This window comes from Eurosta solidaginis, chromosome 1 (assembly GCF_040869045.1).
Source record: "Eurosta solidaginis isolate ZX-2024a chromosome 1, ASM4086904v1, whole genome shotgun sequence".
NCBI lineage: Eukaryota > Metazoa > Arthropoda > Insecta > Diptera > Tephritidae > Eurosta > Eurosta solidaginis.
Window position 1 is genome coordinate 324,850,976 of NC_090319.1, and position 24,146 is coordinate 324,875,121.

The 24,146-nt window shown below is 35.6% G+C and overlaps 4 protein-coding genes across 7 annotated transcripts in view; 2 read left to right on the plus strand and 2 right to left on the minus strand.

The window, feature by feature from the left end:
- The window catches only part of DPCoAC (dephosphocoenzyme A carrier), a 106,115-nt gene that overhangs the window by 39,913 nt on the left and 42,056 nt on the right, over positions 1-24,146 (plus strand). The window contains exon 2 of one of the 3 annotated variants that reach the window (XM_067761992.1): positions 16,525-16,577. The exons of the other annotated variants lie outside the window; for them this stretch is intronic. The gene's annotated coding sequence lies outside the window, so the exon portion shown is untranslated. The remainder of the gene's footprint in view (positions 1-16,524; positions 16,578-24,146) is intronic. 3 annotated transcript variants of the gene reach the window in all.
- On the plus strand, positions 5,932-14,129 carry LOC137237809 (uncharacterized). The gene is made up of 2 exons (XM_067761994.1): positions 5,932-12,522; positions 12,585-14,129. Exon 2 carries the CDS (start codon positions 12,601-12,603, stop codon positions 13,705-13,707), a length of 1,107 nt encoding a protein of 368 aa, XP_067618095.1. The 5' UTR covers positions 5,932-12,522; positions 12,585-12,600; the 3' UTR covers positions 13,708-14,129.
- LOC137237805 (uncharacterized) lies at positions 18,516-21,262 on the minus strand. 2 transcript variants are annotated; one of them, XR_010949040.1, is made up of 2 exons: positions 18,685-21,255; positions 18,516-18,593 (listed from the first exon to the last, which is right to left on the minus strand). XR_010949040.1 is itself a non-coding variant. In XM_067761987.1 (2 exons), exons 1-2 carry the CDS (start codon positions 21,253-21,255, stop codon positions 18,778-18,780), a joined length of 2,409 nt encoding a protein of 802 aa, XP_067618088.1. In that variant the 5' UTR covers positions 21,256-21,262; the 3' UTR covers positions 18,518-18,777. The 2 variants fall into 2 exon arrangements, 1 of the variants encoding a protein (XP_067618088.1); XM_067761987.1 differs by having other exon boundaries at positions 18,518-21,160; positions 21,230-21,262.
- On the minus strand, positions 21,443-24,127 carry LOC137237806 (uncharacterized). Its single transcript, XM_067761988.1, has 2 exons — positions 24,088-24,127; positions 21,443-24,018 (listed from the first exon to the last, which is right to left on the minus strand). The coding sequence occupies exons 1-2, from the start codon at positions 24,111-24,113 to the stop codon at positions 21,636-21,638; spliced, it is 2,409 nt and encodes an 802-aa protein (XP_067618089.1). The 5' UTR covers positions 24,114-24,127; the 3' UTR covers positions 21,443-21,635.

Consider the following 24,146-nt stretch of genomic DNA (forward strand, 5'->3'; position numbering starts at 1 on the left):
AATGGTTACAGCAATCTTCAAAAAGTTGAAAACGAGTGGAAAAAGTTTTTCCTTACAACGATTCAATGCGTCGATGAATGTCTTTGGGCGATGTTCTGCTCCAACCCATCGTTCTCTCCATAGTAGGACTTCATTTTTCACCAAAGATACCGCTGTTCCAGCAAGTGCTGGCCACTGATCCATTATTAAGTATTTTGACAGTTTCAGAAGCGCTTTCACCTACTTCTCTGACCAATTTATCGGGAATGACATTTTCAATAATGGACAATGTGTTTTTATGCTTGATGAATCTATTAGACACTGAAGATATGAAGTGATCGATGAAAGGGATGAATATTGATTTGCGAAAATATTCTTCGCTGAGCTGTTTTTTCGGTTTTTTTGACGACTCACAATCCTAGGGACTTCAATCTTCTCTCCGATAGATTCAGCTATTTCTTTAGCATCAAGAGACTTTTTTTTGAACTTTTCTCTCATTTCTTTCAACAAAACATCCAGATCATCAGCCGCTGAAAGAGGTAATGGTTGAGCCAAAGATGAAATTTCGTTAATAACAACCATTGCCACAATGAATGCTCCAGTCCTCAAAATGTGTAGATAACTGAAAGCATTTCTAGAACTTTCAGCGTTTCCAAAGTCATGAATTTTTTTTAAACTGAAACAAATGGGAGTAAACATTTCTTTGAAGCAGATTACAGCATCTAGTCTTTCCGTCCATCTTGCGATTGTGTGAAAATCGCTTCAAACGTTCTTTCTTTGTTGTATAATTCAAAGTTTCGACGGCATCCTTGAGAATAGCTTCGCATTTTGCTGAAGGTCGTCAAAAAACGAGAAATTTTGAATGTCATATTTTAAGAAATTATTAATTTTATCAATTTAGTATAACTTATCTTGTGAGATTGAACACAATCGTCAAGGAAGAAACATTATTTTAGAAATTGAAATGTATATCATCTCAACTCAACCTTTTACGAAACTACTACTATTTAGGGAAGGGGTTTGTCCCCAAAACGCCCCCCGTTACTACACCACTGATTCAATGAATCTGAGCGAATTATCGTCCCATTGATCTTGAAAAACATCACTTAGTTATACATAATACCAACATCTAATTTTTGGATCTATTAAATTTTTTTATCTTTAAATAAAGGTCAGCGGACCATTAATTCATTACCGCTACAAATATGTAAATCTTTGAAAGCGTATTTAGCTTTGTAGTATATTTATTTACACATTGTCAAAGCTTGTTTTTGCTATTTGTTTTTTTTTTTTGTTACTTTTATCAACTTCGTTATTTGCCGGGTTAAGTTCAAAGTCCATATAATCAAACACAAGCAGGTTTATAAACAATCCTCCTTCAGTGCTCTCACCTCCTATGAATTAGATCTTATTTTTATACTCATCGTGCTTTGCACACAGAGTAGGTACATATATTAACTTTGATTGGATAACGGTTGGTTGTACAGGTATAAAGAAATCGAGATAGATATATCAAAATCATCAGTATCGAAAAAAATTTGATTGAGCCATGTCCCTCCGTCCGTCCGTCCGTCCGTTAACACGATAACTTGAGTAAATATTGAGATATCTTCACCAAATTTGGTACACGAGCTTATCTGGACCCAGAATAGATTGGTATTGAAAAGGAGCGAAATCGGATGATAACCACGCCCACTTTTTATATATATAACATTTTGGAAAACACAAAAACTTGATTATTTAATAAATAATACACCTAGAATGTTGAAATTTGACTTGTGGGCTGATATTGAGACTTCTGATAAAAATTTTTTTAAAATGGGCGTGGCACCGCCCTCTTGTGATAAAATCATTTTCACAAATATTATTAATCATAAATCAAAAATCGTTAAACCTATCATAACAAAATTCGGCAGAGAGGTTGCCTTTACTATAAGGAATGCTTTGAAGAAAAATTAACGAAATCGGTTAAGGACCACGCCCACTTTTATATAAAAGATTTTTAAAAGGGTCGTGGACGAATAAAATAAGTTATATCTTTGCAATGAGCTTTATATCAATGGTATTTCATTTCCCAAGTGGATTTATAACAATAAATAGGAAAAACTGGGCGTGGCACCGCCCCTTTTATGACTAAGCAATTTCTATGTTTCGGGAGCCATAACTAAAAGAAAAATTAACATATCGTAATGAAATTGTGTACAAATATTTTCCTTATAGCAGGGAATATTTCTAGAAAAAATGGACTGGATCGGTTAAAGACCACGGCAACTTAGATATAAAACAAGTTTTAAAGGGTCGTAGACTAGAATAATAAGCTATAACTTAGCAAAAAATAGTTTCGAATCAATGATATTTCACTTATCAAGTTTTATTGTAAGAGGAAATGACATTTTTTTTAAACGTGCAGTGCCACGTTTTATGTAGAAAATTAATTCACTGAAATGAAATGTACAATTGAAGCTCACGCTGAGTATATAATGTTGCGTTACACCCGAACTTAGACACCTTTACTTGTTTGTTATTATTTTATTTAAGTAAGCGCGCATACTTTTGAGTTTGTGCCTAAATGAATATCTACTCGTATGTATGTATGAATGTATGTACATATGTAAGTTATTTTTGCACACAAGTTTGCTCAAACCAAATTTCTCAGTTCTAGAATCACTGCAGAAAATTCGAGTTGCTTCGAACTAGTGTCGAGTTAGACCATTTGCTGACAGCAGTAGTTCTTGCTCAATACTTCACGTTTACAAGGTTACGTCAATAGCGGTAGTTAAACGGGACTATTGTCACACCCGTTAAGCTTATACAATTTAACATTTTCTCAAGTAAACTAGTGTTTATCTGTCCGTAAAAAAGAGGGCAGAGGGAAGATTAATTTTAAAGTTCACGTGAGAAAACGGCCCCAAGTTTATGAGTGACAAAAACATCGTATGACTATCATAGAAATGATTGATTGAAATCACCATATGTAATAATTCATTGACTTTAGTTCGTTAATACACCGTGCTAGCTGCGCAGAGTGCTTAACTCAAAGCGTTACATCAAGCAGTCAAATGCTCATTTTGAGATTACAATTAAAATTTTGGATTGCAACCCTATGTAAATTGATTGCCTGGAAATTGATTGCTGCTGAATTAGACGACAACAAGAAGAAATATTTAATGGGTGAAAATTAAGAAAAAAAGGCGTAGTACCAAGTACTCGTGAAATTCGAAGTGTAAACATACAGGTGTACGTTTGGAAACTAGCTTTTGTAAGATAGCTAGAGTTCGCCCGGCGTTGCAGTTAACCCACAACAGAAACAAATAGTTTCGCGCTTTTTGAGAAGAGCTTCGTCGGCTTCTTATTGGTAACAACTTATGTGTTTTTTAAACGGTTTTATTTAGCTTGACTTGACAGGCTGACTGGCTGGCTGGCACGAATTTTGTAATTGAAATTTAAGTAACTTCCCGATAAGCTACAAGCTTGAAAATATTTCAAAAAATCGTATTTGTGGTCCGATTTGGTTTGTTTTTGGAACACATAATACATACATGAATAGAAAGCAATCTATGAAAAAAAAAAATAGCTGCTAGGTGGCGCAAGGATCGAGATATTCAAAAAAATCGTATTTGTGGTCCGATTTGGCTCATATTTGGAACACATATTACATACAAGAATAGAAAGAGACCTATGAAAAAATTGCCGCTAGGTGGCGTAAGGACCAAGATATTCAAAACTTCGTATTTGTGGTCCGATTTGGTTTGTATTTGGAACACAATACATACATGAATAGAAAGCGACCTATAAAAAATAGTATTTGTGGTCCGATTTGACTCGTATTTGGAGCACATAATAAATACAAGAAAAGAAAGAGACCTATGAAAAAAAAAAAATCGCCGCTAGGTGGCGCAAGGATCGAGATATTCAAAAAATCGTATTTGTTGTCCGATTTGGCTCATATTTGGAACACATAATACATACATGAATGGAAAGCGACCTATGAAAAAAATCGCCGCTAGGTGGCGCAGTATTCAAAAAAATCTTATTTGTGCTCCGATTAGGCTCATATTTGGAACACATATTACATACAAGAATAGACAGAGACCTATGAAAAAATCGCGGCTAGGTGGCGCAAGGATCGAGATATTCAAATAAATCGTATTTGTGGTCCGATTTGGCTCATATTTGGAACACATAATACATAGATGAATAGAAAGCGATCTATGAAAAAAAAATCGCTGCTAGGTGGCGCACGGATCGAGATATTCAAAAAATCGTATTTGCGGTCCGATTTGGCTCATATTTGGAACACATAATACATACAAGAATAGAAAGAGACCTATGAAAAAATTGCCGCTAGGTGGAGCAAGGATCGAGATATTCAAAAAATCGTATTTGTGGTCCGATTTGGTTTGTACTTGGAACACATAATACATACAAGAATAGAAAGAGAGCTATAAAAAATTGCCGCTAGGTGGAGCAAGGATCGAGATATTCAAAAAATCGTATTTGCGGTCCGATTTGGCTGATATTTGGAACACATAATACATAGATGAATAGAAAGCGATCTATGAAAAAAAAATCGCTGCTAGGTGGCGCAAGGATCGAGAGATTCAAAAAATCGTAGTTGTTGTCCGATTTGTCTCATATTTGGAACACATAATACATACATGAATGGAAAGCGACAAATGAAAAAAATCAGCGCTAGGTGGCGCAGGTATTTAGATATTCAAAAAAATCTTATTTGTGCTCCGATTAGGTTCATATTTGGAACACTATTACATACATGAATAGAATATGACATATGAAAAAAATCGCCGCCAGGTGGCGCAAGGATTGAGTTATTAAAAATACTCGTATTTGTGGTCCGATTTGGCTCATATTTGGAACAAATATTACATACAGTCCTGTAGAAGTGACATCAAAATATTTTGGAGGTCGAGGAGGGACAAACATACGTGGCGCAGAGTCGAGTAAAGTCTTTGGAAGGATTATGTATTGAGGACTTAGATTGTAACAAATTGTCAGGGGAGAGTCCTTGTAATAATGAGTCACTAAATGAACTAAATAGAATGAGAAATAATAGGCAATTAAAGAAAGACTAAAAACTTGAAAATAAAATAATTAAAAAAATTTTTAAGTTACAGGGGCCCTATTCAGTAACTGTGAGTTTTAAAATGTACACTTTTTCTTCATATTGTTACGAATATTAGCAACACTAAAGGGTACTGCCATCTCTAAGCCGATGCTAAGCAGCGCCTTGTATGCACATCCATAAATCAATCATTATGTATCTACATAAACGAATCAATCTTATGTCTACACATATGTACGTACACGCAGCGGAGAAGAGATGCACAAACACATGCAGATATCTTATCTGTGATGCTCCCGAAAGTATGCAATTGTAATTGTGGAAGTGTCGCTCACAAATACGCGCACATATGAGGAGCTATACACGTGCATCTGCAGTTATAATTATTTGGCAGTAACTAAGTAAATTCTGGAAGCGCCTAGAAGATGCAACGAGGAAATCACAGAGTATAAAAGCACCAAAGGTAGAGGCGCTACAACCAGTTTTGATTAAGCACGCAATCTGTCGGGCAAAAGTAGAGTTATTTGTTGTGAAGTACTTTAATAAAGGCCATTTTGCATTACTAAATATTGGAGTTATTTATTCAACAGTATAGTGATTCGAACTTAGCAGAAGGATACAAATTAGAGGATTTGCAGTAAAATTCGTTACAATATAATTTTTAATGTGAAAAATGTACATTTCAAAACTCATAGTTACTGAATAGGGCTACAGGTAAGTATTGTTTTCAATAAAACCGTTTAACATAGTTTTGCTATCGATAACGAATAACTATCGTCAACCTATCGGTTTGTTCACTGAAATAAATGGTGCTAGTAAAATCAACAAATCGGTTCTGTTGTTCTTGACTTAACGGAGATTCGGTGAAATTGATCGAATTATGGTTAATTCGACTGTTTGGTTTAGTAATTTCAACAGAAGAGAAATTGTCGCTCTTAAGTTAGCAAAATTCTGTAAAATTGACAGATTCCTGGTCAATCTAACTGATTTTTCTGTTAACACAACTGATCTTACAGGTCATTTCAACGGCGATCAACTCTCAATACATGAGCAAATTTCAAAGAGAATTTTACGCTCACTGCGCTCTCTACTTTGTACTTATGACGATGGTGCCACTTGTTAAAAAAAACACCAAAATAAGAAAACCATCAAATCGAAAAAACACACGAAATGGGAAAACAACAAAATCTAGTTTTTCAGTTATCAATACAAAACAAACCCTTTTTTGAATTTACTGTGCAAAAATTATGAGATACCGGGACACCTATCTATCGGGTACAATTTTGCAACTTCTCGTCCAAGCGAAATGCAAAATTGCGCCCTCTTGTTGCAAAAGTTTTGTTTGAACGAACAGGATTTTTCCAAAGTTAGTAATATTTTGTTCAAGTTTTTACAAATTTTCACTGACGCGAACGAATTTAATAAGATAACAACATAAAAGTTTGAGTTGTTTTGGAATCGTTTCAACTTAAAGTGTTACGAAAATTAAACTTGCCGAATTATATGTAAAGTTACTCCAGTGGTGAATTACCTTCCTGCGATTTGGTTCTTTACTGTTCTATAACTTACAAGTTCTCTTTTTAAAATGTTACGTCAAACATTTATACATACTATAAGTTTTGTTCGAAACAATCAAGTGTGGACACTACATGCGAGAGAAGAAATTGAGAATGAGCTGAGCTGCAACTGAAAGAATTGAGAATCAGTTTTGTGACTTCTATTTTCATTTCTATTTGCAAAGCGAAGTTCAAAACTATAAATTAAATTATAAAATATAAAATTTAGTGAAAGTGCGTTTAATAAAACCAAATAATAAAGTGTATAAATTTTAATGTGTGCCAGCATATTTGATGTAGCCCAATTGACGTTCGGTTAGTAAGTGCCACAGTGGTGTGATTGTAGCGTGCTCCGCCTGCCACACCGTATGCCCTGGGTTCGCACCCCGGGAAAAGCAACATCAAAATTTTAGAAATAAGGTTTTTCAATTAGAAGAAAATTTTTCTAAGCGGGGTCGCCCCTCGGCAGTATTTGGCAAGCGCTCGGAGTGTACTTCTGCCATGAAAAGCTCTCAGTGAAAAGTCATCTGCCTTGCAAGCGCTCCGAGTGTACTTCTGCCATGAAAAGCTCTCAGTGAAAACTCATCTGCCTTGCAGATACTGTTCGGAGTTGGCATAAAACATGTTGGTCCCGCCCGGCCAATTTGTAGGGAAAATCAAGAGGAGCACGACGCAAATTGGAAGAGAAGCTTGGCCTAAAATCTCTTCGGAGGTTATCGCGCCTTATATTTATTTACAACTTTTTTTGTTCATTTGACTACTAAAACGGTCAATTACGAATCAACGATTTGTGCGCTGTTGATTCAACATCTTGTTGCGATGGATACAATTGACAGAAATTTCGGTTGAATTGACCCGTATTTCAATTGATTTTACCAATCTTTTTCTTTCAGTGTTATTGCGAAGTCATCGGCTTCTTATTGATTTCTTATCGGCTTGACAGGGTTACACATTTGCCATTTTATACCTTTTCGATAGTACTTTGATAAGAAATTGATAACAAATATATATATATATATATATGTATGTATATATATTGATAATATATCGATAAGTGCATTTAATTTAAATTAATTTAATTATATTTCATTTAATTTTATTTTGGTAATTATTGCTAATACGCATCCAAAAATATGAGGAGAGGTGGCAAACGACGCGTCTTGACCTCAGTATTAATAATCCTAAGGCGGAAAAAAAATTTCGAGTCGTTCAAAGATATTAACAAAAAACCGAAAAATTACCCCGGCACTCTCCAAAGTATAGTATAGTATTCAGCCGCGGTTATAAAAAATTACCCTCAAAATTAAATCCGTGTAAAATCCACAATTTTTTTCCCGTGGGCAGCATTACAACAACCGCATGAAAATTGCCAACATCAACTGCAAATATCACCGGACAAAGAAACATTTTTCTACTCTCCTGATCTTTAATACTGAGGTCAAGACGCGTCGTTTGACATCTCTCTCGATATTTGTTGTGCTCTGTTTTTGTAAACACTTTTTTGTATCAATAATAAAAAGCATTTGCTCATGTTTGCTGGGGTCCTTATTTCTAACAAAACAGCAGTGTTTTCATATGTTCGAGCACATGCATGCACAGAAATTGTGTATATGCTCAAAAACTTTAATTTATATGTAGGTGACATGTTTGCCTTTCTGTTGCTGTGTGATTTCGCTCATACCAACTCTAGCACGCACCTTGCTCCCACATTACGCTAATGTATAGTGGCTATACTTACACTCTCATTCTTTATTACTCCATAAAGCAAACTAATACCACACAGTAGAGCTGCAAACGTATCGATATTCGGCTTACTCGATATTTAAGAGGGAGGGTATCGATATATCGCGATATATATCGAATTTTTTTTATAGTGAAAAGCGCTTACTCAATTTAAAAGCAATATCGGGTATTTATCAGACATTTATGTAAAAACAATATGTACATGTAAGTTATAACAGCAGTATCCAGCGGTTGACCCATTTACTCACGTTGCTGAGCATGTGACCGCGCTATGTTGCGTGTTGAAGTTTCGCTGACGCAGCACACGCGCAGAATAAGCGGAAGTTAATTGGGACAACGTTTGGTGTAGTTGCAGAAATTGTGATTGAACAGCAAATCTAGTTTTAGTTAAGTAAACTATTTTTTATACAATAATTGGTTAGCATAGCATAATTACTTTAACACAAGAACTTAGCTGCTAGGTAAATTACTTTGTTCGAGTTAGTTCAATTTGGATCGTGCAAGAGCACAGAATAAATTTTATAACGTTAAAATATTTTTCGTGTTTATTTTAATTCGGTGAACGGACAGTTCACCGCAACTTTAATTTTTTATCGCCTCGCCTGCTGTGAGGCTTAACTGGCGCCCGAGCAGTGCGGTGCAGGGTTCGCGTTCCAAGTGAAATTGTATTTAGTTATGCGTACAAAGGATAAAAAACTCGTGTAGTGAAGATACGAAACAAAGAAATTTTTTTTTTTTTTTTCAAGAAACCAAAACAGATACAAGAATCAACTAAAAATCCTTACAGTGAAAATAAGAACAAGAAAACAAAAAGGAGACAAACATCAGCAAAACTTACCGAGCCCAAATGAAGTGGTGGTTGTAAGTAACAAATCGTAAGCCTCATTGTATATCTTTTCATTCCAGCATGAATCCAGAAAAGATGAAAAAGTCCTTAACGGAAATGAATGACGCCGTTAACGCAATTCTCGCCAAACTTAGAAGGTTTGAAGAGCATTAGATGTGTTCATTAGAGGCCTAAATGGTGACCTCCCCACTTGGCACATGAACTTCAACCGCAGGAACGCCATATATCGCCAGCCCCGCCCAAATAGGTATTTCAATAACAACTCCCAATAGCCCCTCGGTATTATGTAAACCCAAATATAATGACGCCGGTCAGGTTAGAGCAGCTCCAAATCAACCAAGAGCATTTACAAATTTCTCAGGTATACACCAAGGCCGGGCAGGACCAAACTGCAACTACCCGAACTCCGGTCAAACGAGAAATAGCAATCAGACTACGCAAAATTGGCGTAGCAACTCTACCCCTTCAGGATTTATTAGAACAAACCCTAGTCCTTCCCGCCAAACCAGAATATCTAAAATACCGGCCAAATACAGGACTTTAACAATTCAAAGAGGGGCACACGTTCGGGAAGGTTTTTATTCCAATCAGGCAGGGGGCCAAGCAAACAATAGAAGTTGTTTCACTTAATACCAGTGGATGAGGAAGCAGGAAAAGACACTACGATCGAACACGGTCAGGAGCAAGGCGATGGCGATCAACCAAATTTTACGGCAGGGGCCTCGTGTCCGGTGTACCATACTTAGAGTATGCCACTCCACATCAGGGAACTCTAGAATTCTTGGTATACATGGGGGATAACAAGAATTACACTAGCGAACGAGCTGCACAAAATTCCACAGCGGTGGAAAAACCATTCACAATCATTTCGGCGGGGGGAATATTAAAATACATAGAAAAGTTCGTGGACATTTTTTAACGTTTGTGGGAAAGGACATCCCCACTACATTCTTTAACCTTCCGGGGCTAAAGTCCTTTGATGGAATCCTTGGAGACGATACGCTGACAGAAGTCAGAGCAGTTCTTGAGGGGGAATTGAACATATTGATATTATAACCAGACACAGTAATATCTCTTAAGCGCAAAACGGCACATGTTAATAGTATCTACACGGACCTCCCTATCGATCCTAACATTTCAGAGCCTGCAAAAGAGTAAATCCGTAGAATCCTTAGCAAGCACGAAGAGATGTTTGGCCGAGTTGATAGGAGCATAAGAGGGCTCACCGCAATGCCATTGAAAATAGCAGATTTTAGAGCGGTATTATTTCCCGAGAATGCGTGCTCAAATTAGGAAATATGTACTGGCTTGTGAAACATGCAAGTTTAGTAAGTACGATAGACACCCTAATAAACCAGAGTTACAGGCTACATCAATCCCATCACAACCTTGCGAGATCCTTCACATAGATATTTTTGAAACAACAAATTTTTAAGTTTTATTGACAAATTTTCAAAATTCGCAAAGCTTTTTCAAGTTAGGAACAAAGGAACTCTGCACCTTAAACACAAAATTGTGAAGCTTCTCCACTATTTTACAACTCCAAAAATTTTAGTCAGTGATAATGAACGGGGATTGATTAACCCAATAATACAGAAGTATTAGAATCATTGGGAATTCAGCTTTACCGCACTTCATCTCAGAGAAGTGAGGTAAATGGCCAAATTGAGAGATTCCACTCCACGTTACTAGAAATTTATAGATTCCTGAAGGCGGAAAACTCTGATCTCAGGACTAAAGGACTCGTTAATATAGCAGTAGATCGCTATAATAATTCAGTTCACTCTGTAACGAACAGGAAACCTTCGGATATATTTTTTAATCGCTCAGAAGCTTCTAACTATCAGGAACTCCTTGACAAAAGCAGGAAAATTAATAGATACACAAAAAAAATTATTAAAATAGAAACAGATGGCTAAGGTTGAGAGACATAATAGGAGAAGGACCATGTAGAAGCGTTATAACAAAAATGATATTATATACGTCAAGGATAAGAAAATAAAGGGGAAACAAAAACAAATTTATAAAAAGGAAATAGTTGCCAAGGAGAACGAAGTTTCTGTAACCACACTTAGTGGGATAAAAATTATAAAGCACATATAAAAAATGTAAAAAGAAGGGGACAAAATACCCCCACATAATAAAACAAACAAACATACAAAAAACATGAAAAGAAATTATAAAATATCTGGCACCAAGAGGGAGTTTATCTAACAAGAGCGGGCTTGTAAGTGGGACAAATCGTGCCTTAGTAGGCTCGTAGTGCCATCGAATTTGACAAATGGCTACACTACTTCCAAACGGGATTCTGGCGATCTCCCCATAGCTGGTTCGAGAAATGTTAACACCTCTGGTCCAGGAGAAAAGAGAAAAATTTGAGCTTATGCGCCTAATCCGCTAAGCAAATGCATATTTAATTCTCTGCGCCTAATCCGTAAAAAAAAAAAAAAAAAAAAAAAAAAACATATTAATTAAAACATATTAGAACAGAAGACAAAAGAAAAAAGAAAAAAACATATTTCTGAATTTTGTTATTACTTGCTACAACAAAAAAGAACAAAAAAAAAAAAAAAAAAAAAAAACAAAAAAAAAAAGAAAAAGGGAAAGAGAAAAAACAAAAAATCACCAAAGAAATGTATTTCTGAATTCCGTTATTACAACATTGAAATTATTAGATACTACTATGTAGCGTAAACACAAAACCAACAAAAAACAAATATACAAGGAACCGAAATGATATGTACAAAAAAAAACAAAAAAAAAAAAGGAAATAGAATGAAAAAACGCCCCTTTTCTAACAATTTTTTCACTCCCACTAATATCCTAACCTCACAATAACATAAATAACTTCCAACAACCACTAACCTACTAACACCAATAATGTTAGGTATGGTCTTTCCAATTGCAGACTCCCACTGTTGGCGTCGGCCATCAGCGGCCTCCACATTTTCCACTATAAGGCACCAATCGTTAGTATCCAGAGCGGAAATGGGTGGATCATCAGCGGATCCTTCAAACTTATACATGCTATCAACCTCCGGCAGTACGCTACTATTATATCGAAGATGGAAAAGCTGGCTTACCAACTACTAAAACGAACTGACGACCAGCTCCTAGCACAAGTCTATATCAACCAAACTCTGCAGCGCCTCGAAGAGCTGACGGGGAACACGAAAAGAATCAGACCCTACCGATCTATTGACTGGATAGGCTCTGCGTGGAAATGGCTAGCGGGATCACCCGATGCCACTGATTGGGACAATATCCTCCACAGCCAGGGTGAAATCATAGAAAACAATAATCACCAATACAAGGTAAACAAAGATCTATTCACGGCAACTTTAGAAATTTCCAAAAAAATTAATGAAATTGTAAGCCGCACCAATTCGGTAATGAAGGAAGCTGAGGCAGAACAATTCGAGCAGAGCGCCCTTCATAATATCGTGCTCGTCCGAGAAGAGGTCAATAAAGTAGTACGGGCATGTCAGCAAGCTAAACGTGGAATTATTAACACTAACCTACTCGACATGGACGAAGTTAATCAGATCCTGTCAGAAATGGAAACACTACCTTACCAAAATATAATTGAGGCAATTGAATACGGAAAACCATCAATATATACAAATGGGACTATGCTCCTATACGTTCTATCAATACCCAAAGTAACAGAGAAGAAGTATAACCTATTAATTACTCGCGCCGGTATCTACGAAGGCAAACAACTGGACCTTCCATTCGATAAAATGCTCGTCAACCAAGAAGAAACGTATGGACTCAAGGAAAACTGCTTGACAACCAGTTCATCTACGGTATGTGAATCAGAGTCCTTGAGCAAATTGGAAGAGAATACCTGCCTACCTCGGTTGCTGAAAGGAGGTGACGCTAGCTGCCAATTCATCAGGCGCAATGGAACGATAATCGAATTGATAAACGATAACACAATTTTTATCTCAAACTACCAAGGTGTAGTGGAAAGTAATAACGATACTAGTAACATAAATGGCACCTACGTTATCCAGTTAAGTAACGAAACGATAAAAATTGGCAACCAAGTGTTCTCCAGCAACGAAGCAATCACAGCTCAAGCCTTGCCAGCCGTACTAGCAAACGTCAAAAAGCACACTACAAAGATCAATCTGGAGTACGTTCACGATATCACGATGGAAAACGTTAGATATCTAGGGTATGTAAACGGGAAAACTAACTTCTCGTTAGTCACGGAAACTGCCTCGATATTCGCAATAGCCCTCATCGTCACCATGCTATGGAAATGGTACACTAGGAAGCTAGATATTCCACCAGTTCAAATTCCGATGCAATGGGCAACAAACACGAAGATCTTCAAGGGCCACTCTGCCCATGAAATCCGTTACCTGGACGACAGCGCACCAGTCAAGCCAGTCAGAATCAACATTACGCCAAGTAACCAGATCGACTCTATAAAAGATATATCCACTTCACATTTTTCATGCTTTGATCTGCGGGACGCAGATCTTTAAAGGGGGAGGAGTTATAACAGCAGTATCCAGCGGTTGACCCATTTACTCACGTTGCTGAGCATGTGACCGCGCTATGTTGCGTGTTGAAGTTTCGCTGACGCAGCACACGCGCAGAATAAGCGGAAGTTAATTGGGACAACGATTGGTGTAGTTGCAGAAATTGTGATTGAACAGCAAATCTAGTTTTAGTTAAGTAAACTATTTTTTATACAATAATTGGTTAGCATAGCATAATTACTTTAACACAAGAACTTAGCTGCTAGGTAAATTACTTTGTTCGAGTTAGTTCAATTTGGATCGTGCAAGAGCACAGAATAAATTTTATAACGTTAAAATATTTTTCGTGTTTATTTTAATTCGGTGAACGGACAGTTCACCGCAACTTTAATTTTTTATCGCCTCGCCTGCTGTGAGGCTTAATTTGTATATATATATATATATATATATATATATATATATATATATATATATATATATATATATGTTATATTGTCTTCATAACTTCGAAACGATCATAAAACACATTCTGCAAAGTTGTCCGCGATGGTAGCTTATACAGCGAAACGAGGGTATATACAAAGTTACGACACACTTTGTCATCCACTACGGGAAAAGGTCGAACGTCTGCGGTGACTAAAGCCTAGTAGGGTGCTGTCAAAAGCCTTTTTACGTGATGATGGATCTTCATATATTTTTTTCATATAAAAATCAATCCTATTTGGCGAGCTATATGAATCTAAATTTGCAGTTGTATGCGATCGTTATAGATGGTGAAACAAATTGTACCTATTACCACTAGTTTTATAACACTTTTTGCAACAGTAGCATATTGCAAAAGTGTTACTGATTTTGTCAAAATGGATCCAAATGCTTGACTTTGTACTTCGTAGCTTTTTGGCAACACAATTTGTGTGTATAATATGAAAAAATAACGTACCTTTCACATTGACCTTTTGTAAGAATTTTTCAATATTCAGAGCCACCAACTTGTTAGGTATTCATCTAAAATAAACATAAATCTGACATAATGTCTGTAGTTTTATTTATTTATGTTTTATTTGTCTTACCAAAGTTTTAGACGCTGGTAATTCTGCCGCTAGCAAAAGGAATAAGAAATGGGAATACAGTACGCGATATTTAAAAAAAAACATCGATAATCGCACGGTGAACCTAGTACTCGATGTATCGATATTTATATCGATACTTTTGCAGCTCTACCACACAGTACGCCTATGCTTATATATTCTTATTGGTACATACATATACCAATATTACACACTACGCCTGCATTTACATTCTACACACATCCCCCACATAGCATGCCCCCTACAAAGACCTTACGCTCACGCTTACTTTTATATCTTATGCTTACATTCAGGGTCCCCCCATACCGTGAGCAAATTCGTTTACACCTCAAATTGTTATATATTTCAGTTAAATTATATATGTTTCTATAAGTAGGTGGGTAGAAATGGTAGTCAAGAAGTAAAAAATCAAAAGTTTTTTAATTTCGATTTTCTATTAAACAATTGAATGAGACTCCATAATTTAAAAAGTAAATAAGTAAGGAAGGCTAAGTTCGGGTGTAACCGAACATTACATACTCAGCTGAGAGCTTTGGTGACAAAATGAAACCTAGGGTAACCCTTGAATGTGTTTGTACGACATGGGTATCAAATGGAAGGTATTAAAGAGTATTTTAGAAAGGATTGGTCCTTAGTTCTATAGGTGGACGCCTTTTCGAGATATCGCCATAAAGGTGGACCAGGGGTGACTCTAGAATGTGTTTGTACGATATGGGTATCAAATGAAGGTGTTAGTGAGGGTTTTAAAAGGGAGTGAAGAAGCTATGCCCTTACCGAATTTCACAAGGACTGGTAAATTTTTGTTTGACTTGTGGCATTAAAAGTGTTCTAGACAAATTAACTGAAAAAGGGCGGAGCCACACCCATTTTGAGATTTTCTTTTATTTTTGTATTTTGTTGCACCATATCATTACTGGAGTTGCATGTTGACATAATTTACTTGTATACTGTAAAGATATTCAACTTTTTGTTAAAATTTGACTTAAACATTTTTTTTAAGGGGGCGTGTACGTCATCCGATTTTGCTAATTTTTATTTAGCACACATATAGAAATAGGGATAACGTTCCTGCCAAATTTCATCATGATATCTTCAACGACTGCCAAATTACGGCCTGCGAAACTTTTAAATTACCATCTTTTAAAAGTGGGCGGTGGCACGCCCATTTTCCAAAATTTTATAAATTTTCTATTCTGCGTCATAAGGTCATCCCAACTACCAAGTTTCATCGCTTTATCCGTCTTTGGTAATGAATTATCGCACTTTTTCGGGTTTTCGATATCGAAAAAGTGGGCGTGGTTATTGTCCGATTTCGTTCATTTTATATAGCGATCTGAGATGAGTGCCCTTACATACCACATTTCATTAAGATACCTAAAAATTTACTCAAGTTGTCATGTTTACGGACGGACGGACATGGCTAAATGAATTTCTTTTTTCTCCCAGATCATTTTGATATATAGAAGTCTATATCTATCTCGATTAGTTTCTGCCGTTACGGATTACCGTTATGCGAACAAAATTAGTATACTCTGTGAGCTCTGCTCAGCTGAGTATAAAAAACTCCTTGGTTGAATATCACTTTGCATGCACTTAAGTTTGCTCACTACTGGGCGTTCATTCTGTTTATTCCTTCTTTTAGCATCTCATTTAATAAAACGTGTCTATAAATACAACTGACAAACAGAATCTCAATGGGTTTGTTATAACGCCATATTTCTTGTCTTTACAGGGTGTATCAATAATACAGATCGTTATTCTTTGCTGGCAACAACTTTTTTAACGGTAATAAAATGCTAGAGAACTTTTATCCGTTTTGCCTGAAATGGCTAACGTAGGTTCACGTTATAACCAGAATATGTGGTAACAACTTATTATCATGTTAAACTGGAAATGTAAAGTTAATAATGCTTTTGATAAAAAAATAAGATTGTATATCGATCTTTGTACTTAAAAAAATTAAACCAAATTACTTTATATTTTCGCCGTATATAAAATTGGCAATTTTACCATTTGTGTCAGAATCGCTGATAAGAATCTCTGGGATAAGCAGCTTTATTCATGGGTTGTCCGTTGCATGAGTTGCACTTCGATGGCGGATGCCCTTACACTTTGGACGCATCTTCTTAGCTGCAATAGAACAAAAAATTAAACAATCTCTCCGTATTTTGAACAGCATAGTCCACTAAGGTTGGGAAAACATTTGTTTAGGCTTGCCATTACAAAATCGCGAAAGTTTTTGCGTACATTAGAGTGGTCCAAAAAAATTTGTTTTTTGCTATAGTGAAAATAAAAAGATATCCTGTAAAAACTTGAGCTTTAACCTCGAATAACTACTAGACAAGTCAGTTTACCAAAAAATATTTTCAGACCTTTTATGTAGACCATTTAATTGCCTATAAAAATATGAATTGCTAGTGGTATTGGTAAGAGCTCTGGTACACATTCTATAAAAACTTGAAAATTCCCCATACAATTTGTATGGAAAAACTTAGTCGCATGAGGCACCTGTTGCCGTGTTTGTGGTTGAACTTCTTCGAAACGGCACGACCGATTCTCATAAAATTTTGTGAACATATTGAGTAGGTTTGAGAATCGGATCTTATCTATTTTTCACGCCCCTTAATTTTTTTTTAGACATAATTTGCTGTTTTTTTATGAAACAGCGTTCAAAAATACCTACAACCCTCTGAGACGAGGACTGGGAATAAGGGATGGAGAAAAATAACAAGCACTAAAAGGAAACAAAAACGAGGGAAGGAGAAAGATACTGAGAAAGAGATAGAGTTAGACGAAGATAGAGAGATAGGCATAGATGGAGCGGGAAGAGAGAACTAGAGGGAGCTGGAGAGAAAAGAAGGGATGGAAAAGACGGAGAGGGAGAAAGAAACGCAGATAGGGTAGTGAATAAATGGTTAAAAAAGGGAAGAGAGGGAGTGAGAGTAAGAGGTAAAGCCTTATTAAAAGTTATGTAGATAAATAGAATTAAGTGCAGAGCAACGTCTGCTGGGTCTGCTCGTATTAAAATAAAAATCTGAAATTTTTACATGTTGTCTTTTGAGATGGGTTTGAAAAGTATTTTCATTATACCAAAATTAAAAAAAATATATTTTTTGGCTAACTTTAATATATGTACTCATAATATATGGGTGTTTCCAACGTGACGGACGTTTTATCGTGGTACAATTTTTTGGGTATAAAAATTAAAGTAGGCACTGGATCAGAAACTTTTGTTTTGTTATAAATGAAGTTCGTAGAAATAAATCCAAACCAATTAAAAATATTTCCCATAAGTGATACACGAATACTTTATGGCTACCTAAAGTTGCTGTTACACCTTTCGAAAACGTAGTTAAAATTTTAGGTGATATCATATTTTCTTAGAATTCTGCGTAAACCATTTCGCTGCATGTAATAGGAATGTTTAATAAAAGAATATAAAAGTATTATAATTGCATATCTCGTATCTCTGCAGCAATGTTATTTTTTGATCAAAAATCGAGTTGGACTTGTTTGACGGTCCCGTTTAAACGTTCCACTTGTTTTTGTAGTAAAGCCTGAATTTTAAATGCAAATAACAAACGGCATGTTCATATTTTTTTATAAATATGCAAAGTTATGTCGAAAATTGCATTAATTCTTGCAAAATTAATTTTTGAACTTCACCACTCAGATGTGAGAAAATCTGTTTAAAATAATTATTAAATTGTGGAGCTTTTCGGCCGATTTTTTTGAAATAAAACCATCGTTTATTTTATCTTCTACGCGTTTCGACGCATATTCGCGTCTTCCTCAGGAAGGCTTTAATAAATATACGAAAAACAAGATATTTATATTAATCGAATTACATTATACATTGAATCAAATAACATTTTTTCCCTATTGCACTTACTAAGTTAACAATTATTTAAATATCACATCTGGGTATAATCAATGGAAAATTATATATATATAAAAAACACCGCACATCTTCTCTTGTCCAGGCTCAAACATTTTGTGTGATCGCAGTAGCATATGCGCAATTTATGTTGTCAACGTCTTCTTTAAAATTCATTGCTTTGTTAAATTGTTGTTGTATCCGTAACCCTTCTAGCGTCATCCTTCTTCTTGTTCTGTTCTCCACATCCAATATTTTTGTGTTGTTAAAATCAGCTGTGTGGTTATTTTCTATCAGGTGTTGCGATAATGCTGTAGTGTATTTGTTGTTTTTGGCATCGGATTTATGTTCGTTTACCCTTGTTTCAAGCGATCTTTTTGTTGTGCCAATGTAAACCTTATTGCAGCTTTCTCCTTGTTTGCCTTTGCACTGTATTTCATACACTACGTTGTGTAGTTGTTCTTTATTAATTTTGTCCTTTGTTTTTGTGTATATGCTGCGAATTGTGTGATGCGGTTTGTGTGCGTAGCTTAAATTGTTGCTTTTGATAATTTTACCTAAAGTGTTGTTGTCCGTTAGTTGAGGTACATATGTGACGCCAATGTATATTTTGTTGTTGTTATCTTCCCTTTCTGTATTGATATTGCAGTTTCTCGTTTTGTTTTCTGCTGCAGTTATAAATGCTTCTATTACTGCATTAGGGTAGCCATTTTTTTGGAGAATGTTTTTTATATTTCTCTTGTTTTCCTCCATGAACTCCTGGTCGCTCAGGGAGTAGACTTTCTTAATAAAACCTATGGCCGTGTTTTTCTTTTGACTCCATGGGTGGTTCGACAAATAGTGGATCATTCTCGATGATGCTACGGCTTTCTTATACCAATTGGTCCTTATTTTGTTCTCTGTATTATGGACCTCTATATCTAGGAAGGCTAATTTGTTGTTCGTTTCTCTCTCCAGGGTGAATTTTATTTTAGTATGTTGTCCATTGAATATTTTTAGTATCTCTTCCACGTCATTAATCTTAACTATAGCGAACATGTCATCTACATATTTTGTTATGTATTTTACATGTATGTCCTTAGATCTTAGCTCAGTGATGCTGTCGTCAATAATCTTGTCCAACACAATATCTGCTATTGTTGGTGATAAGGGATTGCCCATCGGCATACCATATGTTTGTTGGTAGAAGGTCCCATCGTGTACGAAATAATTATTTTCTCTCAAGCAAAACTCGAGAATTTTGAGAAATTGGGTTTTTGAGATTTTTGTGTGGTTTTGTAAACCTGTCCATTGTTTCATGATTGTGCCAATCGCAAAGTGAATAGGTATGTTTGTGAATAGGGATACTACGTCCAATGATATTAGAGTTTCGTCATCTTCAATTGTTAGATTTTTAATGTTTTCTTTTAGTCGTTGTGAATTCTTTATATTGTATTTGTCCGAAACGATGTTTTGTAGTATCTGACCTACGTATTTTGATAATCTCGAGCATGGTACGTTCACCGAAGAAGAAATAGGCCGCAGAGGTATGTTTTCTTTATGAACTTTAGGTAATCCATATATTCTCGGAGCTGTAGCTGCTGGGCACGACAAGTAGTGTTTTTCTTTCAAATTGATGCTTTGCGTTTTGTAGAGGTCGTTCACGATCTTGTTGTTTTTACGTAATAGAAATTGGGTAGGATCAGTTCTTATGGTTTTGTACGTTAGCTTGTCATCCAAGAGGTCTTTCATTTTGTCTTCGTACTCTGATTTGTACATCATCACAGTCTTACTACCTTTATCCGCGTTCATGATAACTATGGAGTCCTTATGTTGTTTTAGGAACCGTTTGGTTTCTTCATAGATTTGCAATATGAATTTCTCTTTCGGACTGTTTCTAAATTTATTTTTAAAGTTGTTTACCCTAGTTGCAAATTTGCATCTAACTATGTCTTTCTCTCTATCATCTGGCATCGTCTGTATGCCTTGCTCGATATCTGCTATTAACTGTACGGGCGAGAAAGTCTTTTTCGTGATGGGAAGCGCGAATTTATTACCCAGGGATAGTAGCCACCGGCACTCTGTGGGAATGTTAATCTTTGTCTTGTTCGTAAACCAATCTTCATTATATTTCAAATTATATTTTTCAAAGGTTTCTTTTATTGCAGTGAGCAGTTTTTTATTTAGATTTATTTCAATTTTCTTTTTGGTACCCTCTAAGTATTGATTTTGAGATGCAACTATTGAGTTATACTCTTTTTCATCCAAAATTTCACCCATTGCTTGCTTGGTTTTTCTTATAAGATCATTAACCATTTTAATTTTTATATTTGCCTCTTTGATTTCTAAGTTGAGTACTTTTATTAAAAATTGGTTTTCTATATTCTGCATTTCCTTCTTCGTTATTTCAAGTTTAAATCCCAATACTATTTTACTTGTCTTACCCTTTAAATGTGGTGGTGTGATCCCATAGTCCTTACATTTAAGTAAAAATTTTAGTCGTTGTTGTTGTCTTGCGAGAGTCAGATGGTGTTTTTTGTATTCTTTAATTAGTTGGCAAGTGTCTATATTGTATTTGTACCTTATATGCTGGAAAAAATGTCTCATCTTGCTGCTTTTTTGTTTTTCGTATTTGCTGCTTCGGTGTAGCTCTCCGATCAGTTTTAATTATTTTACATTGGGCCAGGTCGTAAAGTTTAATTATTAAATTGTGGAGCTTTTCGGCCGATTTTTTTGAAATAAAACCATCGTTTATTTTATCTTCTACGCGTTTCGACGCATATTCGCGTCTTCCTCAGGAAGGCTTTAATAAATATACGAAAAACAAGATATTTATATTAATCGAATTACATTATACATTGAATCAAATAACATTTTTTCCCTATTGCACTTACTAAGTTAACAATTATTTAAATATCACATCTGGGTATAATCAATGGAAAATTGTATATATATAAAAAACACCGCACATCTTCTCTTGTCCAGGCTCAAACATTTTGTGTGATCGCAGTAGCATATGCGCAATTTATGTTGTCAACGTCTTCTTTAAAATTCATTGCTTTGTTAAATTGTTGTTGTATCCGTAACCCTTCTAGCGTCATCCTTCTTCTTGTTCTGTTCTCCACATCCAATATTTTTGTGTTGTTAAAATCAGCTGTGTGGTTATTTTCTATCAGGTGTTGCGATAATGCTGTAGTGTATTTGTTGTTTTTGGCATCGGATTTATGTTCGTTTACCCTTGTTTCAAGCGATCTTTTTGTTGTGCCAATGTAAACCTTATTGCAGCTTTCTCCTTGTTTGCCTTTGCACTGTATTTCATACACTACGTTGTGTAGTTGTTCTTTATTAATTTTGTCCTTTGTTTTTGTGTATATGCTGCGAATTGTGTGATGCGGTTTGTGTGCGTAGCTTAAATTGTTGCTTTTGATAATTTTACCTAAAGTGTTGTTGTCCGTTAGTTGAGGTACATATGTGACGCCAATGTATATTTTGTTGTTGTTATCTTCCCTTTCTGTATTGATATTGCAGTTTCTCGTTTTGTTTTCTGCTGCAGTTATAAATGCTTCTATTACTGCATTAGGGTAGCCATTTTTTTGGAGAATGTTTTTTATATTTCTCTTGTTTTCCTCCATGAACTCCTGGTCGCTCAGGGAGTAGACTTTCTTAATAAAACCTATGGCCGTGTTTTTCTTTTGACTCCATGGGTGGTTCGACAAATAGTGGATCATTCTCGATGATGCTACGGCTTTCTTATACCAATTGGTCCTTATTTTGTTCTCTGTATTATGGACCTCTATATCTAGGAAGGCTAATTTGTTGTTCGTTTCTCTCTCCAGGGTGAATTTTATTTTAGTATGTTGTCCATTGAATATTTTTAGTATCTCTTCCACGTCATTAATCTTAACTATAGCGAACATGTCATCTACATATTTTGTTATGTATTTTACATGTATGTCCTTAGATCTTAGCTCAGTGATGCTGTCGTCAATAATCTTGTCCAACACAATATCTGCTATTGTTGGTGATAAGGGATTGCCCATCGGCATACCATATGTTTGTTGGTAGAAGGTCCCATCGTGTACGAAATAATTATTTTCTCTCAAGCAAAACTCGAGAATTTTGAGAAATTGGGTTTTTGAGATTTTTGTGTGGTTTTGTAAACCTGTCCATTGTTTCATGATTGTGCCAATCGCAAAGTGAATAGGTATGTTTGTGAATAGGGATACTACGTCCAATGATATTAGAGTTTCGTCATCTTCAATTGTTAGATTTTTAATGTTTTCTTTTAGTCGTTGTGAATTCTTTATATTGTATTTGTCCGAAACGATGTTTTGTAGTATCTGACCTACGTATTTTGATAATCTCGAGCATGGTACGTTCACCGAAGAAGAAATAGGCCGCAGAGGTATGTTTTCTTTATGAACTTTAGGTAATCCATATATTCTCGGAGCTGTAGCTGCTGGGCACGACAAGTAGTGTTTTTCTTTCAAATTGATGCTTTGCGTTTTGTAGAGGTCGTTCACGATCTTGTTGTTTTTACGTAATAGAAATTGGGTAGGATCAGTTCTTATGGTTTTGTACGTTAGCTTGTCATCCAAGAGGTCTTTCATTTTGTCTTCGTACTCTGATTTGTACATCATCACAGTCTTACTACCTTTATCCGCGTTCATGATAACTATGGAGTCCTTATGTTGTTTTAGGAACCGTTTGGTTTCTTCATAGATTTGCAATATGAATTTCTCTTTCGGACTGTTTCTAAATTTATTTTTAAAGTTGTTTACCCTAGTTGCAAATTTGCATCTAACTATGTCTTTCTCTCTATCATCTGGCATCGTCTGTATGCCTTGCTCGATATCTGCTATTAACTGTACGGGCGAGAAAGTCTTTTTCGAGATGGGAAGCGCGAATTTATTACCCAGGGATAGTAGCCACCGGCACTCTGTGGGAATGTTAATCTTTGTCTTGTTCGTAAACCAATCTTCATTATATTTCAAATTATATTTTTCAAAGGTTTCTTTTATTGCAGTGAGCAGTTTTTTATTTAGATTTATTTCAATTTTCTTTTTGGTACCCTCTAAGTATTGATTTTGAGATGCAACTATTGAGTTATACTCTTTTTCATCCAAAATTTCACCCATTGCTTGCTTGGTTTTTCTTATAAGATCATTAACCATTTTAATTTTTATATTTGCCTCTTTGATTTCTAAGTTGAGTACTTTTATTAAAAATTGGTTTTCTATATTCTGCATTTCCTTCTTCGTTATTTCAAGTTTAAATCCCAATACTATTTTACTTGTCTTACCCTTTAAATGTGGTGGTGTGATCCCATAGTCCTTACATTTAAGTAAAAATTTTAGTCGTTGTTGTTGTCTTGCGAGAGTCAGATGGTGTTTTTTGTATTCTTTAATTAGTTGGCAAGTGTCTATATTGTATTTGTACCTTATATGCTGGAAAAAATGTCTCATCTTGCTGCTTTTTTGTTTTTCGTATTTGCTGCT

Coding starts and splice junctions, on each gene's coding strand:
- LOC137237809 (XM_067761994.1), top strand. CDS start 12,601: ATGAAGGAAGCTGAGGCAGAACAATTCGAGCAGAGCGCCCTTCATAAT.
- LOC137237806 (XM_067761988.1), bottom strand. CDS start 24,113: ATGAGACATTTTTTCCAGCATATAAG. Junction 24,019..24,087: donor CATTTTTTCCAGCATATAAG/GTACAAATACAA, acceptor GACTCTCGCAAG/ACAACAACAACGACTAAAAT.
- LOC137237805 (XM_067761987.1), bottom strand. CDS start 21,255: ATGAGACATTTTTTCCAGCATATAAG. Junction 21,161..21,229: donor CATTTTTTCCAGCATATAAG/GTACAAATACAA, acceptor GACTCTCGCAAG/ACAACAACAACGACTAAAAT.